The sequence below is a fragment of the Abramis brama genome (assembly GCF_963993115.1).
Source record: "Abramis brama genome assembly, chromosome: 8".
Lineage (NCBI taxonomy): Eukaryota > Metazoa > Chordata > Actinopteri > Cypriniformes > Leuciscidae > Abramis > Abramis brama.
This window is the reverse complement of record NC_139970.1, coordinates 40,071,340-40,093,421: the sequence shown is the minus strand read 5'-3', so window position 1 is coordinate 40,093,421 and position 22,082 is coordinate 40,071,340. Positions and strand designations below refer to the sequence as shown.

Below are 22,082 nucleotides of genomic sequence, written 5' to 3'. Positions count from 1 at the left end.
AAGCCTAATTCAGAATTCAGAAAGGCACAGAAAATGAAATGCTTGTCGGTAACATTACATCAGATTTCACTTATCATGTGAAGACAGTAAGGAGAGATGACGCTCGGAGGATTTGGTGTGCAACAGATCCTGAACGTCACTGACAAATATCTTATCTTGTAAAGTGTGTGGTCAGTGTCGCTCCTTACACAGAGTACTCGTGATCTTGAATTGGAAAGCGAAAGTGAAAAGCGAGCGTCCATTCAAAAGCGATTAAAAAACCTGCATATTGATAGCAGCTCCATGATGTCCGCAAATTATATACAATATATACTATATATACTATACCCAACTATATAATTGTGAGAATGCGAAAGCATTGAAATATATGTTTTCTTGCCATCTCATATCTCATGTCCCTTTAGGGGCCCCGTAGAGTGCATCATTTCCTTTTTGAACATAGTATTTGGTTTCTGGCACATCCTTACTAAGTACTGATATTATTTCTTCAGGGTGAGCCTGGTTCATCTGGCCTGGGCGGGGTACCTGGACTTCCCGGGGAGGACGGTGCTCCAGGACAAAAGGTAACTCAACTTTCTGATGTCTGGACTGCTCTGAGGTCATCTAACATCTAATATTCTCTTGGATATTAGATTTGTCTCGGAGAAAATTTTAACAAATTAGTGAACCGGATATTAAATGCATTACAAAACCTAATGGGGAAGACATTATGGGCCAGATTTACTAACATCTTGCACCAGCACAAACCCTCTTTTGGTGTAAAAAACGACTATCAGGATTTACTAAAGACAAAATTAGCACTGAAAAGGCGTGGACAGGGTTATTTTTTGCATATTCCTTATTGCATATGCATTTGTAGGAGTTTCCCTTTCAGATGCAACATTTATGGGAGGAGAGTATTTAAATGAATCACGCAAGGTGATTTACTAAGGTTTGCGCTCGTCAATTTACTGGTGTTTGCACCATTATTTACAGCCCAAAAACATTATTTACAGCCCCTGTGGTGAAAATCAAGTTTTTAATGTTGTTTATATGTCTATGTGGTGTTTTTAATATGCTTTAAGACACACCATGTGCAAGTTCATAAGTCAACACCATTGCTGAGGATTTTCTCTTAAAACTGCAGTGAAAAAAAGAAGTACGGGCGAGTTTAACTATCATTAACTATGACCGCTCTAAAGCAGTGGAGTCTCAAGAGAAGCCAGGTTATCCGGTATATTTTAACATTAGCAAACACCACAGCTGTTTGATAACATAGTCAAGCAAACGGCTAATCATATTAATTACGTTAAGTGTCAAATGTTGTAAAGAGCGATACCATTGTGTTTATCTCAGTAAGTTCACCGAGGGAATCTCTGAGCTGGTGTGAGCGAGTGGAGGCGGGGCTAATTAGCATATTCATAGATCCGTGTATACTAAATGAAGCAAGGGTGTAGGGTTACATTCAAGCTATTTTTAAAGCATGAGGAACATTTTTTCACAGGAAAAAAACTTTAAATGTGTCATTTTGATCAAAGATGAGTTAAAAGGGATACAATTATTAACAACAGGGGGACTTTAAACCAGATGCTAATTTGCTCAGCTCTTGGTAGATTGCGATGGTCATTATGGGAATGATCCGGCTGAGTCTGCGTTCTTTAATTTGTCAGTAGATCACGTGCAGAACTTTCCACTCCCATCAACGCTTTTTGGGAATTGCTCTCTCATGCTAATTTGCCCTGTTTAGTAAATCTGGATCTATATTCCTTCCATTGTGTTTCACTTGAATCAGGGTGAGCCTGGGGCATCAGGTTTGAGGGGACCTGAAGGGGCTCCTGGAATTGGCACTCAAGGAGAGAAGGTACTTTATTTATTAATGTTTTTAATATTCAATATGTGTCAGAGTTTCTTTCTATATGAGTGTCTTGTGATTGTCATCTGGTGGATGTCAAAAAAGTATCATATGTCATTATAACCTACAGTATGAGTTGATTGATGTTCTATGTTGTAATCTTAATAGGGAGATCAGGGCCAACGTGGCATTCGAGGGTTGCCAGGTTCTCCTGGCATAAGTGGCCCCTCAGGAGCAAAGGTGAGAAAATCAACAACAACAAAAAAAACCAAAAAAAAATAGAGTGCAACTTTGGTTCTGGAAGTAGTTTCTTTTGAACGGAAGTATACGTTTATTGTAAAATATGTAAAAGTTTTTTTTTAGTTTTTTTTTTGCAAATTCAATAGTGTAGGGAGGCTTCTATTTCCAAAACCTTATTGTTGTGCTCTATAGGGAATAACTAAAGGAACTAAATATGAATATGATATGTGAGGAAAACTGCATGATTTTTTTTAGCTCCAAGCTTACAAATACAATGTGCAATACAATACTTGTGGTTTTTCACAGTTTTAGAGGTAATGCAGTTACATCATAGAAACATTATACTGCTTTTCAGGGAGAGCCAGGCACACCAGGAAGACTGGGCATGCCGGGATTTCCTGGACGATCTATTGCAGGATCAAAGGTAACAAGCTACTACAACTGAGCCCCTCCTTACAGGCCCACTGCCAGCACAATGAATCAGAACGTTTCTATTTCACATTCATCATTGCCAACTTAGCAATAAAAGAGAGTTAAGTAATGACCTCATCTCCTTGTGCCTTCAGGGTGATGTGGGTCCCACGGGTCCTCCCGGACCGATTGGAGAGACTGGTTACGGCTTGCCTGGTCCAAAGGTGCGACTTTTTAATCTGTAGAACAGTGAAGAAAATGAGCAAAAGGAATGAGAAAAGTTTGGAATAATGCATTTATTTGACCAAAAATACAGTAAAAACAGTAATATTGTGAAATATACACCTTTTTTGAAAATATTTTAAAATGTAATTTATTCCTGTGATGCAAAGCTGAATTTTCAGCATGATCCTTCAGAAATCATTCTAATAGACTGATTTGCTGCTCAGTTTTAATCAATTTAAATTGTAATAATATTTCACATTACTGTATTTTTACTGTATTTTTGATCAAATAAATGCAGCCTTGGTGAACATAAGAGTCTTCTTATAGATAAATACATATTAATTTATATATATATCCTCCTTATCACATTTAGGGTGATCGAGGTAACCCAGGCCCTCCCGGACCACTTGGGCCTAAAGGTGAAGGATTCCCTGGTCCAGTGGTAAGCAATGTTTACATGCTTATTTAAAGCATCACTGCATGCTCATTAGGGGTGTGACGATACACACAGCTCACGAGACGAGACTAAACACGATATTGAGTTCACGAGAAGACAATATTTTAACACTATTTTTAAGTAATCTTCAATGACAAAATATGTGACTGAAAGTCACAAAATACAAAACAAAGCAGGTGCATTTTGAAATGTTTTATTGAAATGTTTTAACTTATCTAGGGCTGTCACTAACGATTATTTTGGCAATCAAGTATTCTGTCGATTATTTGGATTGAGTAATCGGATTATATTTTTGTGGCAATAAAAATAGTAAACAATAGCCTTAAAATATATTTAAAATACATATATAATAACAATGAGGCAATAATAATTGGTTCAAATAAAGTATCAAAAGCAAGTATATGGTTTTATTGAACACTGTTAAAATACATACTGTAATGTAATATCCTAGACAATAATCAACTTCTGTACATTACGTAGCATAACAATTGCCTGCAATGACCTGGTGATTGTTGTTGTTACACTTCACAGCATGATCAAATCCTTGTTTAATATTGGTCAAACAAGCAAGCACTGTAAAAGGTTTTGCCACAAACTCAACTACTTCATTACTGATATCGCGTGACAGATTTCACCTCGACGAGAAATATCGCCACGTTCTAATATCGCGAGATCTTGTGATCTAATGCTTATACATCACTCAAAAGACATATTTCATAAGTCATTTTTTTCATAGTTCCCTTACAAAGGTTTGTTGCTAGGTATATGAGCATGTGTGTTTACCTTCCACAGGGTCTGCCTGGTTTTCCAGGCCCATCAGGTGAGCCCGGCCCCGAGGGCATCGGTGTTCCTGGACCAAAGGTGAAGTTACCACTTGAACCTGGCACAACATGTGTTAATGATGACGTATGAGGGTCATTTCTGACTTCAAGTGTGTTCGGACACTTAAACTTTATTAATTACACAATGACAAGAATGGAAAGAAGAAGCTAAAGTTAGTAATTTGTCAGTGAGGGATTAATTTTGGTATTTTTTTAACCATCCTTTGAAATGCTGATATTATCAAAACTGACATTTCTATAAATGTATCGAGCATGATGGGATGTTTTAGAGTTTATAGCCCAACACATCACATCAAACCCATTGATAATAATTACTGACATTTGGTTTTGTTGATTTCACTTAATGATGTCACTTCCTGGAGGATGATGTCATGAAAGAAGTGGCATTTGCTAGTTATGGATTTGACAAAAGACTATCAGGATGTAATGTGATACTAAAGACAGAAAACGCCCAGTAAAAAACGATTATAAATTAAATCAATATTCCTAAAAAAAAAAATTGTTTAAAAAATATTCATATTAAAGGAAGGACAAAAATTAGGAAGCACTTGCAATAATACAAAAAAAATGGCCAATATTTACATTTTGCTAGTTTATCATTGGTTTGAGTAGAGTAGATGTTAATGGGATTTTTTTTTTTGCCATGTCTGACTTATAAAAAGTAGTTAAATTATTTAAAATTCACACTTGACTTGATTGTGTTATTGTGATAAAAGAAAGCAAACTCATGATTGTGTGGCAATTAATACAGAAATATTGAGTTCAATATATTAAGATGGGAACATGAAAATGTGCTGCATAGTAGGAATGAATTTAAAAGGTGGTTTTGGTGAAACTTGACTTTCTCTTCAGGGAGATGTTGGGTTCAGGGGTTTGCCTGGTTTGCCAGGACCACCTGGTGAAGGACTGCAGGGACAGCCGGTAAGATTGATATTCATTCCCATAAATCTCTCTGACTACAGTAATGAAACTGTGATGCTGCACGGCCTGAACAAGCATGCATTGGGAGTCTGTCTGTGTTGCTGTGGAGATTGAGGAAGACAAGCTGTCTGTTCTGCCCTTATTGATCCTGCTTTATTGCTGTTTCAGGGCAACATGGGAAGACCAGGTCCTCCAGGGCCACAAGGACCCCCAGGGGAAGGTATTCAGGGACCCAAAGTAGGTTAATTTAATACAGCTAAAATAATTATACATTGATATTTTTCAGCAGTCGTTTTCAACCTAACAATTCAAAATATACATTACCAGTCAAAAGTTTGTAATAATCAAGATTTTCTAATGTTTTAGAAGTTTTTATACTCAGCAAGGCTGCATTTATTTGTTAAAAAAATACAGTAAAATTGTGAAATATTACTGCAATTTAAAATAACTGATTTCTTTTTTTTAAAAAAAAAAAAAAGTAATTTATTCCTGTGATCAAAGCTGAATTTTCAGCATCATTACTCCAGTCTTCAGTGTCACATGATCTTCAGAAATCAATGTTGAAACCATTCAATTTATCAGAGGATAGAAGCAGCATTTTCAACATTGCTAATAATAAGAACCATTATTAAAAATAATAATGACACTGAAGACTGGAGTAATGATGCTGAAAATTCAGCTTAACCATCTCAGGAATAAATATGTATATATTTATTCTTATAAATATACAATAATATTCCACAATATTACTGTTGTACGGTATTTTGATCACATAAATACAGCCTTGATGAGCATAAGAGACAAAAACATAACAAATCTCAATCATCCCTAATTTTGACTGGTAGTGTACTTTAAATAAAAATCAAGACACTTTTTAAACTAAATAAAAAAAAGATATAATTGTCATGATGTCATTTTAAATCAGCAGCAAAATCATGAATATGCAATATTGCCCACCTCTACTGGAATGTAATAGCATTGTGTCCAAGTCATGATAACCTGGTTTAAAAAATTCAATAGTTTGTTGAATCCATCAGGGTGATCATGGGGGTCCTGGAGTGACAGGGCCGAGGGGCCCATCAGGAGAAGGACTTCCAGGCTCCAAGGTGAGACTAACTAAAGAAGACGGGGGAGTTATAAAGATGTTACATTAGTGTGTGTTCACACTTGTAGTTCAGTTCACTTGGTTTCATTTAGTCCTGGTCCACTTAGCGTTCACATTGGCATTTTAACACCGGAACTAAAGGCATAGGGATGTGTTCATAACCTGATTGGTCGGCTTTTATTACATATATCTCGCGACAGAACTTACCGAACATCCAAAACTATGCTGTGTTCTGGGATAAATGCGCTCGTTGCATGTGTGTAGCCGACATATGATGGTATTTTGACCAGCTGAGGACTCGTGAAGAGCTTATAAAATGTGTAAAGGAGTCAAAACAGCATCAGGAATCCCTCCGTCACACACACAAACAAAGATCTGCTGTGAGGAGACGCGGTTCTGATGCCTGTGATGGGCAACATCACGACTGTGAAGAGGAAGAAACAGCATTCTGCCCTTTTTAGGGTCACATCTTGTGACATCATGTCCTGTTTTTGGTCTTTGCCTCATGTTGCGTTCATATTTCAGTTGAACTGTACCAGAGTTCGTTTGGAAGCGGAGCGAGACCCATCTTTTCAGGGGTCTCGGTCCGCTTGTTTGGTGCGCACCAGGGTTCAGATGGCAGCGTTCACACTTATTCAAATGAACAATCGCACTAACAGAGCAATCGCACTAGTGTTCGTTTTAATCCAACCAAGCATGCCAAGTGTGAACACACTATTCGCACGGGATTAGTATTATCTGGGGACCTCGTGTGATTTAGAAATTACCCACCCACATCTGAATTTCGTGTGGCGCATTCGCACGGGATAAGCGAAGCCTGTGACTTTACTCGAATTTACTGACTTATCTCCCGGATATGATGTCAATAGATTGCTTGGAAATGTCTTGTCGTTATTATAGGTCTAGCTGTATGATATATCATAAACAGAAGAATGTTCCTTACCGCATGCTGCTATACATGTCATTCATCTCCATCTAATCATGGTTTTCAGCTTTCTCTTTCTGCAAATTGTATAGTTGTATGGTGTATAGCGATATGACCCAGCACCCAAAATACTATCAAAACACTCAAACTCAATTCTTTGCGAAAGATGGATAAAAAAGCGCACAGGAAACAAAAACCTTGAAAAAATTCTAAACGACTCTGTCAAATCATAGAGATGCCGATTCGCACAGGACTAATATTATCACGTGACCTCAGTGTTCGGCGAAATATGGTAGGTCATTTGCAGGGGAATTTTTACTTTGCAAATCACAGACATGACCGATTCGCACAGGATTAAGATCACAGACAACCTCCGCAATTATTACAAATGAATAGAGGTCACCAGGTAATACTTATCCCGTGCGAATAGGGCTTTAAAGGCACAGCCGTATAAAAGCAACCGGCTTAGTTCAGGTCTAAATGAAAAAAGGGACAGAAAGATTTTTTGATGAAAAATAGTCTATTTTAAGTGTACCTCAGGTATAAAAATTCAATGATTTTAAAATCACTGATATCAATGATATGACCCCATTCATCTGTATGTCTCTCTGTCCTGCAGGGTGATCGTGGTTTTCCTGGGGAAAGGGGCTTTAAAGGAACCAAAGGTGACTTTGGTGATCCAGGGACTCCAGGACTAGCTGTGAGTTCATTTAGTCACTATAAACCATCGTTTGTGCAAAGAGCAGACAGTGTAAACACTAAATCACACTGTACATTAGTGTGTTTAATGAGTGTTTAAATCTCCTCCATTAGGGAAGACCAGGATTAAAGGGCGAACAAGGACTCACGGTAAGATCAAATACATTCACATCTTTTCAATTGTAGATTAATTTTAGTAGATGTTAAATTTAGGAATGCAATGATACCATATGCATTGTAAATATTAGCAAATTCAGTCATTTTTAATGATTTTTCAGAGAGAAGGCATAATCATGCTTATTAAAGTGTTAATTTGAGGAAAACTGCAACAATTTGCTTTGTAATTATTAGCAAATTCAATCATTTTCAATGCTTTTCAGAGGAAAGACAATCCAGCCGATTAACTGGAACTATGCAACATATGCATTGTAAATATAAGTAACTATAATATTATAATATATAAGTAAATTACGTTTTTTAGAGGGAAGACATAATCAAGCTTGAGTTAATATTTGGAAAACTATGCAACCATATGCATTGTAAATATTAGCAGATCCAGTAATTTTTTAATTATTTTTTCATAGAGAAGGCATAATCCAGCTGATTAACAAGTTAATTTTAGGGAAAACTATGCAACAATATGCATTGTAAATATTAGAAAAGTTAATCATTTTTAATAATGATTCTTCAGAGAAGACATAATCAAGCTTGTTAAATAGGTAATACAGTATTAGAAAAACTGCAACCATATGCACTCTAAATATTAGTAAATTCAGTCATTTTCAATGTTTTTTTAGAGGGAAGACAAAGCTTGAGTTAATGTTTGGAAGACAATGCAACCATATGCATTGTAAATATTAGCAAACTCAGTCAAACTTTTTAATGATTTTTCAGAGAGAAGACATAATCAAGCTGATCAAGGAGATTTGTGGTGAGTCTTAGGTTTTAAAAATGGCAAATCAAATGATTTGATAATGAAATAACAGGTGCGTCATGATATGACTGTATATTTCTAGGATGTGGTATCAAGTGCAAGGAAAGGCCCATGGAGCTGGTGTTTGTGATTGACAGCTCTGAGAGCGTGGGCCCGGAAAACTTTGAGATCATCAAGGACTTTGTCACAGCCTTGGTGGACCGTGTCACAGTGGGCCGTAATGCCACGAGAATTGGTCTCATTATTTACAGTTTGGAAGTCCATCTGGAGTTTAACCTGGCCAGGTATATGACAAAGCAGGACGTCAAGAAGGCGATCAGGAACATGCCTTACATGGGAGAGGGCACCTATACTGGCACTGCCATCCGCAAAGCCACACAGGAGGCCTTTTACAGCGCCAGGAACGGTGTCAGGAAAGTAGCCATCGTCATTACGGATGGACAAACGGATAAAAGGGAATCCGTTAAGCTGGATATTGCAGTACGTGAGGCTCAAGTGGCGAATATTGAGATGTATGCGCTGGGTATCGTGAACACCTCTGACCCCACACAAGCAGAGTTCCTGAGGGAGCTCAACCTCATTGCCTCTGACCCTGACAGTGAACACATGTTCCTCATTGATGACTATAACACGCTGCCAGGTGAGCATGGAAGAAATATAGCCTATATGCACAGAGAAATGTATTTTTAACTACATATTGGCTTGGGTTATATAACTAAAAAATCCTATTTTATAATATATAATAATAAACAATAAATTGTATTAAATGTAATAACACAAATACATATATTTTGTATACAATGATTGTTATAAAAGATAAGTAGCCTATATGCACAGAGAAATGATTATGTATTTTTAACTGCATGCATATTGGCCTGGGTGTTAACTAAAATATATATATTTAATAATATAAAATAATAAACAATAAATTGTATTAAATGTAATAATAAAACAAATAAATATATTTTGTATACAATGAATGATTGTTATAAAACATACATTTTGCATATATAATAGGCCTAGTCAATAGGCTGAAAAATATGATAATTATTTAAAATATAAAATAACAAATAATAAAATTGTATTAAATATAATATAAAATATAATTTTTATATATTTCTTGTTATAAAACAAATGATGGCAATACTGAATCTTGTCAATCGGTTGAATTATAATGCGATAATGAAATATGAAATAAACATTTTTATACAATGATTGTTATAAAACATAAATATTGACAATAGGCTGAAAATATAATAGAAATTACATTTTAAAATATAAAATTGTATTAAATATAATATTAAAGATTTTTTTTTATAAAACATTGACGATGTTGAATATTGTCAATTATATTTTATAAAACAAAATAATAAATGATAAAATTTTATTAAATATATGTTTTTATAACAGCCATTGTCACCAATTATACTGAAAATGTGTAATGCAAGAATTAAAATACAGCAAAAATCTAGTTAAAATAATCAAAGCATGTTTTCTAATTTTATATATTTAACTATTTTTATGCACATGCACCAATTCAGCAATAGAGTAATACTATACACCTACATATAAAAATGAATAAATGAAAAACATAAGTGGCGTTCTGAGTTCTGAGTGGCTTTTGAGTAGTGCAAACAGTTGTAAAGCTCTGAATCGATTCATTGAAATGGAAATTTTGAACTGATTCCCTAAAGTGAATGAATCTTACCAATTTCTCCAGATTTTTAAATCAGAGACACTATTTAAACATCCATAAACAAGTCTTAACTCATGTTTAGTTTAATGATACGCGTTTAAGATCGCAATATTCATGATGTTGCTTCATTTTGTATCAGCAAGTCATCATGAAGAGTCCTAAATGCAAAACTAAAGGTCGTCATTTCAACAGTTTCAAGCTCAAACGAACCGCATCTTGCTCTGTGTTCGTGTCTTTACGCAGCTCTGGAGTCTAAGCTGGTTAGCCAGTTCTGTGAGGATGAGAACGGGGCCCTCTTCTTCAACAAGATTACCAACGGCTTGAACGGAAACAACGGCTATGTCTACAACAATGGCCAAAAAGACCTTTATTCAAACGGGAACATTGTTTATGGGAACAGATTTCAGGAGTCACTGGACAGATCGCCGGTGACGGGTCACACCAGAGGCAGAGGACACAGCATACCTCTTCCCATCAACCCCGGCCCTCTCAAACCACAGGTCAACTCACATAAACTAACTTACTGTGAATTTCATTTATACTGTAAACACATGCAAAGTGATTTGAAGCAGGGCGCTGTCTGAGTGTGTGTTGTGTTGTGCTGTGCAGAGGGAGAATGACTATGAGGATCATGACACAAAGACACGAACTCAAAGTGGAGGCACCATTGCTGTTGTCAGTAAGACCGTCCAACCTGTACAGCAAGGAACCTCTTCGTCATCATCGGTATCAGTATCTTCATCAGTGTCGACACATTCTACCTCGGTGAATGTGAACGCAAAGCCTCGTCCTGTAGTGATAAAAGGTACTAAGGAAACACAATGCACTACACACCAACATTCTCCAGCTAAATGGAAAATTTGGTCATTTACTCCCATTATGCCCTTCTATAAAGTCTTGATTTGTTTTTGGGGTCTTATTTTTCACACATTTTATATTATTGCAGCACCTCTCGTCCAGTCTGTCAGTAACACTCTGGTTTAGTTCCTTTCTCTATGAAGCCCCTCCCTCTAAAAAGCACAATGTGCTCTGATTGGTTGGATGAACCGGTGTGCTGTGATTGGTCAACCGCTTTGAGCGTGTTTAGCAAATGTCACGCCCCCTTAACCATGAGTTTCAACACACTACTAACTAACTCAACCAAGCCTCGCCCCTTTTTTGCATATGCCTTCTATTTGTAGGATGAATTATTTAAATGAGGAATATTGTGATGTTCGTACCCGGGAGAAAACTCAAGACTACAATGGAGGAGTTTCAGGGAGTTCAGAAACTGACACTGATATAGAGAATAACTCACGCTGGAGTGACTTTGAGAGCTTTTTCATGCTCAAACAGCAACATTACACGCTAAAGACAGTTGAAAGTGTAAAAAAGCATAATAGTGAACTGATCTTACTTTCTCTTCTTCTGCGGTTTGTCAGAATCAGCTCCCCTGGATCCTCGGTGTCTGCTCAGTATCAGTCAGGGTTCCTGTAGAGACTACATCATTCGCTGGTACTACGACAAACAGGCAAACGCGTGTGCTCAGTTCTGGTATGGAGGCTGTCAGGGCAACGACAACCGTTTCCAGACAGAAGAGGAATGCAAGAAGACGTGTGTCCTCGCCAGCACAGGTATTATTCACTCCTGCAGACAGGAATTCTGCTGCTGTTATAAAACACAAATATTGGCGTCAATAAATATTGTCAAATAATAATGAATAAAAATTATATTAAATGTTTTTATTATTACCATTTATATTGAAAAATATAAATAAAAAACATAAAATGTAATGCAAGAATTCAAATACAGCAAAAAATCTAGATAAAATAATCAAGGTTTTCTATTTTTAGATATTTAACTATTTTCATGCACATGCACCAATATAATAATAAACGAAAGACATAAGTCTGAATTCTCCTAGTTAAAAGAAATCTTTAGGGAATGTTCTAGGTTTAATGCAAGTTAAGCTCAGTCAAAAGCAGCGTTGTGATTATTATTGCAATTATTACAATTATTATTGTTACATTTATTGAAATTAAGCCTTAAAAACTTCTCATTCCGGCCAGTGTTGCTATTGTTAACTAAAACTAAATTGAAATTATTGTCTGTAATTGAAATAAAGCTGAAATAATATCAAATATGATTGTTAGATGAAAAAATGTGAACTTAAAAATTAGAGCTGTTGCTTTAGCAACTAACTGAAATAAGTTTGAAATACTAATTTTACTAAAACTGAAAAAGTAAGTTTTATACTGTATATTTTAAAAATAAAAACTAATAAAAGAATTACACAATCACATAACAAAATTACTAAAACTTAATCAAAAATGAAAACTGAAATTCAAAATATTTATAAATATTATAATATTATGTAAAAACATACTAAAATAACATAATTTGTGGCATAATGCCAATTATGTTTTTAATGTAAATTTAATATAATTTTTATACAAAATAAATTATACCTAAACCACAGTTACATGAACTCATATATGGAACTGAACTGATTCTGTTTCGGAAGGTTTAAAAGCAGAAATGTGTAATTTTTTTTTGCTAAAGCACTGTGAATTATTTAGTAAAAACAAAAGGATTTGAACAATAAAGCTGTCTAAAAGAAAGTTGTCTAGATAAACTTTTTTGCATTACTATGACTATGCATTACAGACGCAATACTTGAGAACATTATAACAAATACTGTCGAAAACCTTTCCTTTAAAATGTGCAAAGCTTTACATCTTTCTGGCATCTTTTACTGACTTTTTCTGCTTTTGTTTTTATAGCTGGCTAAACTGGATGGAGATCTACATCGGTCATCCTACACTCAACCTCAATAGATGAACTTTATGCTGGTGATGATGATGATGGTGATGATGATGTACCTCAATGACAGATGCCCACTTCATCATAAAAACCAGTGATTTTTATTTGTAAAAAGTTGCTAGCCAACACCAGCATCTTTGATCATTTTTCAAAAAAACTTTCATGACCTCTAGAATATTTTGTCGTAAGAATATCTGAACCTACAATAACGTTATATTAAAAGAATGAGCCTCTGCTTTGAAAACAAACAAACAAACAAAAAAAAAAAACATTTTATTCTAGCTTTATCCATTCTTTTTTATCAACACTTGAATAATGAGTAAGTTTCACCAAAAAATAAATAAAAAATTTGAAGTAAAAGCTGAGAAAATCGCATTTTTGTTAAAGACTACTTCTGGATCGGATTCATAACGATATTCAAAACATAGATCGAGTCCATCGACACTCCCAAAGCATCACAGTCCTGTACCTCTTCCTGGGTCGACATTTCATTCAGTAACATTAGGCAGTTTTGATTTATGTGCTGTTGAATGTTTGATGATCAATGTTTGATGTGGCTCGACTGTTTCTGCTTCTTCTTCGTTTGTTTTTGGATCCCGAGATTCTGTACTCTTTCAAAACATGCGCAATAGCGCCCCCTACCGTATAACAGTGAAAGCATGGATTGCCGGAAAATTTCGTTTATTATTCCGGGTTATTTCAACCAACTAATTAAAATTCTGTCTTTAATTACTCTCCCTTATGTCGTTCCAGACCCGTAAGACTTTCGTTCATCTTCAAAACACAAATGAAGATATTTCTGATGAAATCTGAGAGCTTTCTGTCCCTCCATTGACAGCCATCAACCAACACGCTTCAAAAAGTTCATAAAGAGATCGTAAAACTAATCCATATGAATTGAGCATTAAGTCCATATATCTGACGAGACTCGATCGCTTTATGATGAACAGATTTAATTTATTCATTTATAAACATTCATCAACTCACACTTCAGTTGTAAACGGAAGCTCAAGCATGTTCAGTTGACTTGCAGGAACCAATGAGGTTCATTCTCGTGTTACGCATCACGTTTGAGCTTCAGCAAGAACCAATGACGTTTGCATGTACGCTTGAGCTTCTGTTTATGTTCGCTAAAGCCTAAATTAAATCTGTTCATCATATAAAGTGATCGTGTCTCTTCAGAAAATTTTGACTAAACCGGTCAACTTATATGGATTAGTTTTACGATCTCTCTGTGAACTTTCTGAAGCGTCAAAGTGGTAGTTGTGTAGCTGTCAATGGAAGGGCAGAAACTGATTTTGATTTAATCAAAAAGCTCTTAATTTGTGTTCTGAAGATGAACAAAAGTCTTACATGTGCCTAAAGTGAAACACGGGTGTTAGTGTGAAGCTTCCATATTCATTTATAAGCACAACATTTCTTATTTGTCTTGGTATCCACTGAGAATCTGTGCACTGCTCTACATGTGACAGTTGTGACATGCAGAAATATTATTTACAACCTTCACTGGGAATTGATTGTGTATATATGTTTTGTTTTATTTAAAAATGATATACAATGTGTGACTTGAGTAAAGACACAGGCAGGTTTTTAGCAGATTTAGCAGGTTGCAGAAACATCATAAATGATGTCTTGAGGGTTTTAAAGGGATATTGTCATTTTGTAGGGAGTAAAAGAATATCAAGCAGTCAAGTCACTAAGTTGTAATAATGTAAATGCAATTACGATTTTCAAAACCGAAAACATTTTGTATATATTATTTTTCATGTGTCACAGTGGCTTTATAGTGTTATTCAGACAAATTAGTTTTGCAATCCTGAATTTTGTATTCAAAATAATTTTTGTCATTTTTTTTTTTTATGAACCAACTCTGTTCTAATTGTTGTCTGAAATATGTGGACATTTTGACTGTTTTATGCAAATTATATATTTTAAGGTATTCTTTTGTGGAATTCTTGAATAAAATGTTTGTTTAATAATGATGTCTAACTTTGTGCTTGTTACTGAACATCTGTAACCAAAATAATTCACAAGTAACTATAATTTAATTTATTATCGATCATATAATAATCTCTAGCCTAATGTAGATAGCTGATTTAAACATATGAATCCTGACAGCTTAATATAGCTAGTATATACTATAATATGTATAAGCATATAAAAGTATTCATATATAGTAATAAAGGAATGGTTTTGTGATGTGTTCTCATATTTGAGTGAGTTCGTTTGGACTCCGAAGCCCTTTAAAACTGACTTTGAGATCTTCGAAGTTTGTCCCTCGCGGCCCGCCGTACTCACTGATGTTACCGTGGTGACGTGAAGACGCTCTGCTCTGTGCTAAATCCTCTTACAGAGCGAGTGAGAGGGTTTCGGTTCTTATCAGAGGAAAAACATATTTACTTTGGTTTAATTCGCTTGTAAACACGCTGACTGATCATGGCGTCAGTGTTAGACGCACTCTGGGAGGACAGAGACGTGAGATTTGACATCACTCCGCAGTAAGTCCTCGCGCTAATCTACTAACGTTAGCTGTGAAGCTAATGACATGAATTGATTAAATCCGATTAAATCAGATACATTAACAGTGAACTAGCAGGATGGATGTAAATTAACCGTACAAGTGTTTCCATAATTATGATGCATTCATGAGACGTTCATGTTTGTTTACATTAATCATTCATGCATTTGAGTCAGTCAGTGAATTTAAAAGTGATAAAGTGTCTTTAATTTTTTTTTAAACATTCAGATCAATAAGGTGTTTATAGTTAAACTATCACCAGGGTTGTTATTGTAAATGTTCACTAAAACTATTAAAAACATAATTTAAATAATGTTTATGATTATTAGATGAAAAACAAACTAAACGAAAATTAGAAATTGTGTCTTGGCAACTAACTGAAATAAATTCAAGTTGAAACACTAAAATGGGAAATACAGAAATAATTCGGGAATCTGGAAATAAATAACTAAAATAAATTAATCCTAAATAGTAATATTAAAAACAAAACAAAAAAATGGCAAAAGCACACAAACAAACAAAGTAACTAAAAAATAACTAATAAAAAAAGGCTAATTCAAAATATTAATAACAATTATTATAGTATAAATACTAAAATAATACTATTATGTACGATTATAACATATAAAAATGCATATAAAAATATATAATACATATATGGCATGTAATCATGCCTTCAGGATTGTCACACTTTTTTACATTTTAATTTGATACTGTTTTACACTTTATTTTCATTACATGTGCAAAATATGGTGCAGAGGCGCTTCTTAGAAAAAAAATATTTTATACTTTATACAAGCATCCACTTTTCAATGATCAGTCTTTATAAAATCATGATAGTGTATCTCTATCTGTACTTACTGTAAAATAACCCAATTAGGCCTGGTTTCACAGACAGGGTTTAGATTAAGCAAGGATTAGGCCTTAGTTTAATTAGGACATTTAAGTAGCTTTTATGAACGTCCCATTTACTGGTGTGAATCTTGTGACAAAACAATGGCAGATTTTAAGATATGTCAGTGTAAGTTGCTTTCAGTTAAAACAGCTCAAACATGCAGTTTAGTCTGGGACTAAACTTAGGTTAGGTTAGTGTTTTATTTTCCTCTCAGACGACAGCAAGTGATTTTATGTTTCTTTTAAGGCAGATGAAAACCAGGCCGGGTGAAGCGCTCATCGACTGCCTGGATTCCATCGAGGACACAAAGGGAAATAATGGCGATAGAGGTGATTAAATGTGGCCATTTCATCCTAATAACTTGCGGTTACCTTTGTTGTTTTTTTATTAGATTACTGTCATGTAAAAATATCATTAAATGTCTTGTTTATATTGTATATTGTTTTGGTTATTGTAATGTCACGTCTTGTTTTGTCTTCATATAGGAAGACTCCTGGTGACCAATTTGAGGATAATCTGGCATTCATTGGCACTGCCAAGAGTCAACTTATGTAAGTATATTGAGTAATATTAAATAATAATCTCTGTTGAGCCTTTGTCGCCCTCTATTGAACAGAATATAATTATGGCTAATTATTACAATGAAAAGATCTAAAATCCATCTTTTATTGAACGGGACAGATGTAGCCCTCTCAAAAACATCATTTTGAATGATTGTTTTCTTGTTTTTAAGTAAAAAATAAATTTGGGATTTAATCATTTGTGCATCAGAGGGATGTTTACTATCAGTTGATGGCAGGACCGTCAATCATTATCTGACACATTCTGTCTTTTGTGTTTATTAACAGCTGTGGGATACAACTGTATTATTAATATCACCACGAGGACAGCAAATTCAGTGAGTCGTCGTCTTCCTTCATGTTCCTTCACATCAGAAGCACTTTTTAATAGTCCATATAGATGATGTCAAATTCCCCCTTTTTTTCCAGAAACTGAGAGGTCAGACCGAAGCGCTTTACATATTAACCAAATCTAATAACACTAGATTTGAGTTCATATTCACGAACGTGGTTCCAGGAAGTCCGAGACTGTTTACATCTGTCATTGCTGTTCACAGGTACTTGTGTTATACATATACATACATCTTTCTTTTTTTTTCTTTTTTTGAGTTGGCATATTGGCTTTGTTTTTGTTAATTAATGGACTAATCTTTAAATCTACAGCATAGCGAGATCTGTATTTTAATTTTAAAAACACTCAAGGAAATTTATTCTGTGAATTGCATAATATTAAATACCAGATTTTTTATGTAAACAGTTCAAAAGTATTTTGTACAGGAGTTAGAACAAAATATGTTTTAGTCATTTAAAAAAATTAATAAGATGTTGTCATGAGTATGTATTGTAAGATTAAAGTGCGACAAGCTATATTTATTTAGCACAGCACACAAAAGATACCACAAAAGATAAATGATTGGATTTAGTATAAATGTACTAAATAAGTAACTTTAAAAATAAATAAATATATATATTAGGGCTGTCAAACGATTAATCGCGATTAATCGCATCCAAAATAAAAGTTTGTTTTTACATAATAAATGTGTGTGTACGGTGTATAATTATTTTCTACATATAAATACACACACATGCATGTATATATTTAAGAAATATTTGCATGTATATACTGTGTATATATATTTATATTATATATAATTTATATTATATATAAATATTTTATATATAAATAACACATTTTCTTAAATATATATATGCATGTGTGTGTATTTATATATAGAAAATAATTATACTCCGTACACAGACATAAATTATGTAAACACAAACTTTTATTTTGGATGCGATTAATCACGATTAATCGTTTGACAGCCCAAATATATATATATATGGTCACCGTTTTATAATAATAGAAGAAATATTATTATAGGAAAGTGTCAATAAAAGGAAATGCAGTTTTGCACAAGATAAAGCATTGGACAAATAGCTAAAATAAAAAAATGGAACAAAAATGATCGTGTTGAAATTATTGGAATGTCAATAGAATACATTTATTAATTTACTTTTATTTGTTTAGTTGACCCAAATAATATTACTAGGACATGTAAAGTATTAGATACAATAAGGTATATAGAATAGTTATCAGACTAATTATTTCTTTTTCTTGCAGAGCTTATGAGACTTCCAAAATGTATCGGGATCTGAAGCTTAGAGGAGCTCTTATTCAGAATAAGCAGCTGAGGCTTCTGCCACAAGAGCAGGTCTATGACAAGATTAACGGAGTCTGGAACCTGTCTAGTGATCAGGTATTTACAGTGGATTATTTACAATATTATTATTTATTGTTTTAGTAGGAATTTAAAGCCTGTTGTTGTGACCTTAACCGTTATACTTTCCTCATTTTTCTTAAAAGTTGAGTGTTCATTGGAGAGGTCAGTTTTGTCACACTTGAAATTGGAATATGCACAAAAAATTACTGGATTCAAGGTGATTTTGTGGATGTAATAAAAATAGTAATAAATCCTTTCCTCATGGGTCAGTTTGACCCCCCATAGGAATGAATGGGAAATGGGGAAAATGTTTTTTTATTTAAAATCTGGCTCAACCCAGAACACACACACACACACGCACAGATGAAGGGATGAAACCATAAAACATCCCCAATGCAGAACACTCGCATACACACACACACATGTACAGACAAACACACTCCGAGAAATTGCCTTAAAAATAAATGGGAGCATATAATGGGGCATGTTTTTTTTTCTTTTCAATTTTCAAAAAAAAGATCAAATGCTCATTTGCTCCATGTAGAGCTTTAAGGCCATCTAGTAACAATAGTCATGAAATACCATGTTATATAATATTTTCTTTCCTCAAAAGGCCAGCAGAGACACCCAATGCATGATTTTTTTAACTGAATGTTTTATTTTATTTGCAGTTATTTTGTATTTAAGTGAAAGAATGTGTAGAATGTGCTTATTTTTATTGTTAGAATTTCATTATTGTTAAAATTTAGTAATTTAGAGGTAAATAAAATAATAAATAACAAAAAAATCTCCCAAAAAAATTGCATTAAAAAAGAAAAGAAAAAATATTATAAGAATGAAATGATATAAGAATTCTGGACCAAATTATTATTATTTTTTTTGAAGAAGAAGTGTAATTTTAATGCGTCGGGTCATTTTGACTCGCGAGGGAAGGATGTGTAATTCACACGAGAGGAGAGCAACTAAGCATCGCCTTGTGTTTCAGGGTAATCTTGGAACGTTTTTCATTACTAACGTGAGGATAGTGTGGCATGCCAACATGAACGAGAGCTTCAATGTCAGCATTCCCTATCTGCAAATTGTGAGTGTTTCTTCTGCTTCAAAAAAGTCAAAGAATGAGCCCTCAGTGATGAGTTGTATTTATAAAAAAAACATGCTTTCTTTTCTCATCCCTTTGTTTGAAGCGCTCCATAAGGATTAGAGACTCTAAGTTTGGACTAGCTCTTGTGATTGAGAGCTCTCAACAGGTAAGTGTGGACCAGGATCCAGATCTCCAGAAAAAACACCTATAATGACACCAACATTTTATTTAATGCATAATTATTCTTAAAATCATTATTATTATTTGATTTGGTAAAGAATAAAAGAAGGTATTTGTGCACTATTGTTTAAAATTTTGCATTAAAAAAATAATGCATTTATTTAGCAAGGATGCATTACACTGATGAGTGATATTTATAATGTTACAAGATTTCTATTTCATATAAATGCTGTTCTTTTGAACTTTCTATTCATCAAATAATCCTGAAAAATATGTATCATGTTTTCCATAAAAATATTAAGCAGCACAACTGTTTTCAACATTGATAATAATAAGAAAAGAGCAGAAAATCAGCATATTAGAATGATTTCTGAAGGATCATGTGATACTGAAGACTGGAGTAATGATGCTGAAGATTCAGCTTTGCATCACAGGAATAAATAATATTTTAAAATATATTATAATAAAAAAACTTTTAAATTGTAATATTTCACAATATTGCTTGTTTTTACTGTAATAAATAAAATGCATCCTTGGTGAGCACTAGAAACTTCTTTCCAAAAACACTTACTATCCCCAAACATTGGAACTGTTGTTCATGTGGATTTAATTTCCTGGTGTGAATTGAAGGCAACATTTTGTGATTATTATTATTTTATTTTTTTCTTCTTTTTTCTTTTTCTTTCATCTCTCAGACAGGAGGATATGTGCTGGGTTTCAAGATCGATCCAATGGACAAGTTACAAGATGCAGTGAAGGAAATCAACTCCTTACACAAAGTGTACTCTGCAAACCCCATTTTTGGAGTGGAATATGAGATGGAAGAAAAGGTAGTAACAAATATTTGTGTTCATGTGTAGTGAAAATATTGAAAACAGTTGTTTTGAAACTGTATTGGTAGTCTATACTTTTAACGGGTGCTGTCCATTTTGCGTTGTATCTAAAACACCATTAGCCGAGGTGCATCTCTGTTACCTATGCCTCCACTTTTCTGTAAATCAAAGGCAAATGGCCCATAAATAATTTACAAATAAATGAGTTTTCTTCTCAGCCTCAGCCTCTGGAAGAGCTGACCGTAGAGCAGCCGCCTGATGACGTGGAGATTGAGCCGGATGAGCACACTGATGCTTTTACCGTGAGTTTTACCTCATATGCTACTCTCAGAGATAATGACGCTCTGCTTTCACCACATAGTGTGTGTGTGTGTGTGTGTCTCACATGCTAAAAATAGCTGACGGCTTAAGCCACGACTCACAATGTCCCACCAACACAGACTTTTGTTGCCAGGTATCAACAATGTTTACACAGAGGTCTGATGATTCTGACATTGGAAATGTTCTATTATCTAAGATTTTATTACATATATAATCACTGATTTTTATCTCTTTTTCATCTCAAGGCTTATTTTGCAGATGGAAATAAGGTAAATCTATTGTCTGTCCATCTATCTATCCATCTGTATGTCTATCTATCCTTTTAAATGACGTATTTCTTTCCTCTCCTTAAGCAACATGATCGTGAGCCGGTGTTTTCTGAAGAGCTGGGTCTGGCTATAGAGAAACTGAAGGATGGATTCACACTACAGGGACTCTGGGAAGTCATGGGTTAAAATGCTCAAGCACTCTGTACAGTTATTTATTTTGGCATTGCATAGTTTGATACATTGTTTACATCCAACATCAAGAATTTTGTAATTAGCAAAATTTGCATTTATTTTCAGAGCATTTATTTGCTATCTGATAATTACATATGTTTACAAATCATATTTCAACCAAGTGTAAGTTAAGAAAAAAAATAAGTTACTTTTGTATAATATATGAATGTATGCATAGAAAATTATATACAGTATGTATATTTGTATATTAGAAATGGTAAGAACTTTACATGCTAAGTTTGCTGTTGTGTTGTAATAAAAGTATGAGAGAATGTGACCGGAAATAGTTTTTTTGTGTTTAAACCGTTTTCCAAAACCTGTTTAAGTGGTTTTGATAGCAGTGGCTTGATCAAACCATCACATTCTGTTTTTAGCTCGGGTTTGA

General features: G+C 34.2%; 2 protein-coding genes across 2 annotated transcripts in view; both read left to right on the top strand.

Annotated features, from left to right (window-relative positions):
• The window catches only part of col28a2a (collagen, type XXVIII, alpha 2a), a 39,336-nt gene extending 25,917 nt beyond the window's left edge, over window positions 1-13,419 (top strand). Inside the window, exons 19-36 of the mRNA XM_084122527.1 lie at window positions 492-563; window positions 1,772-1,840; window positions 2,000-2,071; window positions 2,427-2,495; window positions 2,638-2,706; window positions 3,081-3,149; window positions 3,957-4,025; window positions 4,859-4,927; window positions 5,096-5,164; window positions 5,965-6,033; window positions 7,577-7,657; window positions 7,771-7,806; window positions 8,551-8,587; window positions 8,673-9,230; window positions 10,530-10,786; window positions 10,896-11,091; window positions 11,708-11,899; window positions 13,049-13,419. Of these exons, the coding sequence (XP_083978653.1) occupies window positions 492-563; window positions 1,772-1,840; window positions 2,000-2,071; window positions 2,427-2,495; window positions 2,638-2,706; window positions 3,081-3,149; window positions 3,957-4,025; window positions 4,859-4,927; window positions 5,096-5,164; window positions 5,965-6,033; window positions 7,577-7,657; window positions 7,771-7,806; window positions 8,551-8,587; window positions 8,673-9,230; window positions 10,530-10,786; window positions 10,896-11,091; window positions 11,708-11,899; window positions 13,049-13,056 (2,061 nt within the window). The 3' untranslated portion in view covers window positions 13,057-13,419. The remainder of the gene's footprint in view (window positions 1-491; window positions 564-1,771; window positions 1,841-1,999; window positions 2,072-2,426; window positions 2,496-2,637; window positions 2,707-3,080; window positions 3,150-3,956; window positions 4,026-4,858; window positions 4,928-5,095; window positions 5,165-5,964; window positions 6,034-7,576; window positions 7,658-7,770; window positions 7,807-8,550; window positions 8,588-8,672; window positions 9,231-10,529; window positions 10,787-10,895; window positions 11,092-11,707; window positions 11,900-13,048) is intronic.
• Window positions 13,420-15,370: 1,951 nt separating this feature from the next.
• Window positions 15,371-21,973, top strand: bbs5 (Bardet-Biedl syndrome 5). The gene is made up of 12 exons (XM_084122529.1): window positions 15,371-15,586; window positions 16,748-16,830; window positions 16,987-17,052; window positions 17,350-17,399; window positions 17,491-17,618; window positions 18,683-18,818; window positions 19,768-19,863; window positions 19,967-20,029; window positions 20,739-20,873; window positions 21,095-21,178; window positions 21,443-21,466; window positions 21,551-21,973. The coding sequence occupies exons 1-12, from the start codon at window positions 15,525-15,527 to the stop codon at window positions 21,650-21,652; spliced, it is 1,029 nt and encodes a 342-aa protein (XP_083978655.1). The 5' UTR covers window positions 15,371-15,524; the 3' UTR covers window positions 21,653-21,973.
• Window positions 21,974-22,082: the final 109 nt, after the last annotated feature.

Bases quoted from the DNA above. Each gene is read 5' to 3' on its own strand.
- bbs5 (XM_084122529.1), top strand. From the start codon at position 15,525: ATGGCGTCAGTGTTAGACGCACTCTGGGAGGACAGAGACGTGAGATTT. The intron at 17,053-17,349 runs GTAAGTATATTG...GTTTATTAACAG, and splicing joins ACTGCCAAGAGTCAACTTAT to CTGTGGGATACAACTGTATT. The intron at 21,179-21,442 runs GTGAGTTTTACC...TTTCATCTCAAG, and splicing joins AGCACACTGATGCTTTTACC to GCTTATTTTGCAGATGGAAA.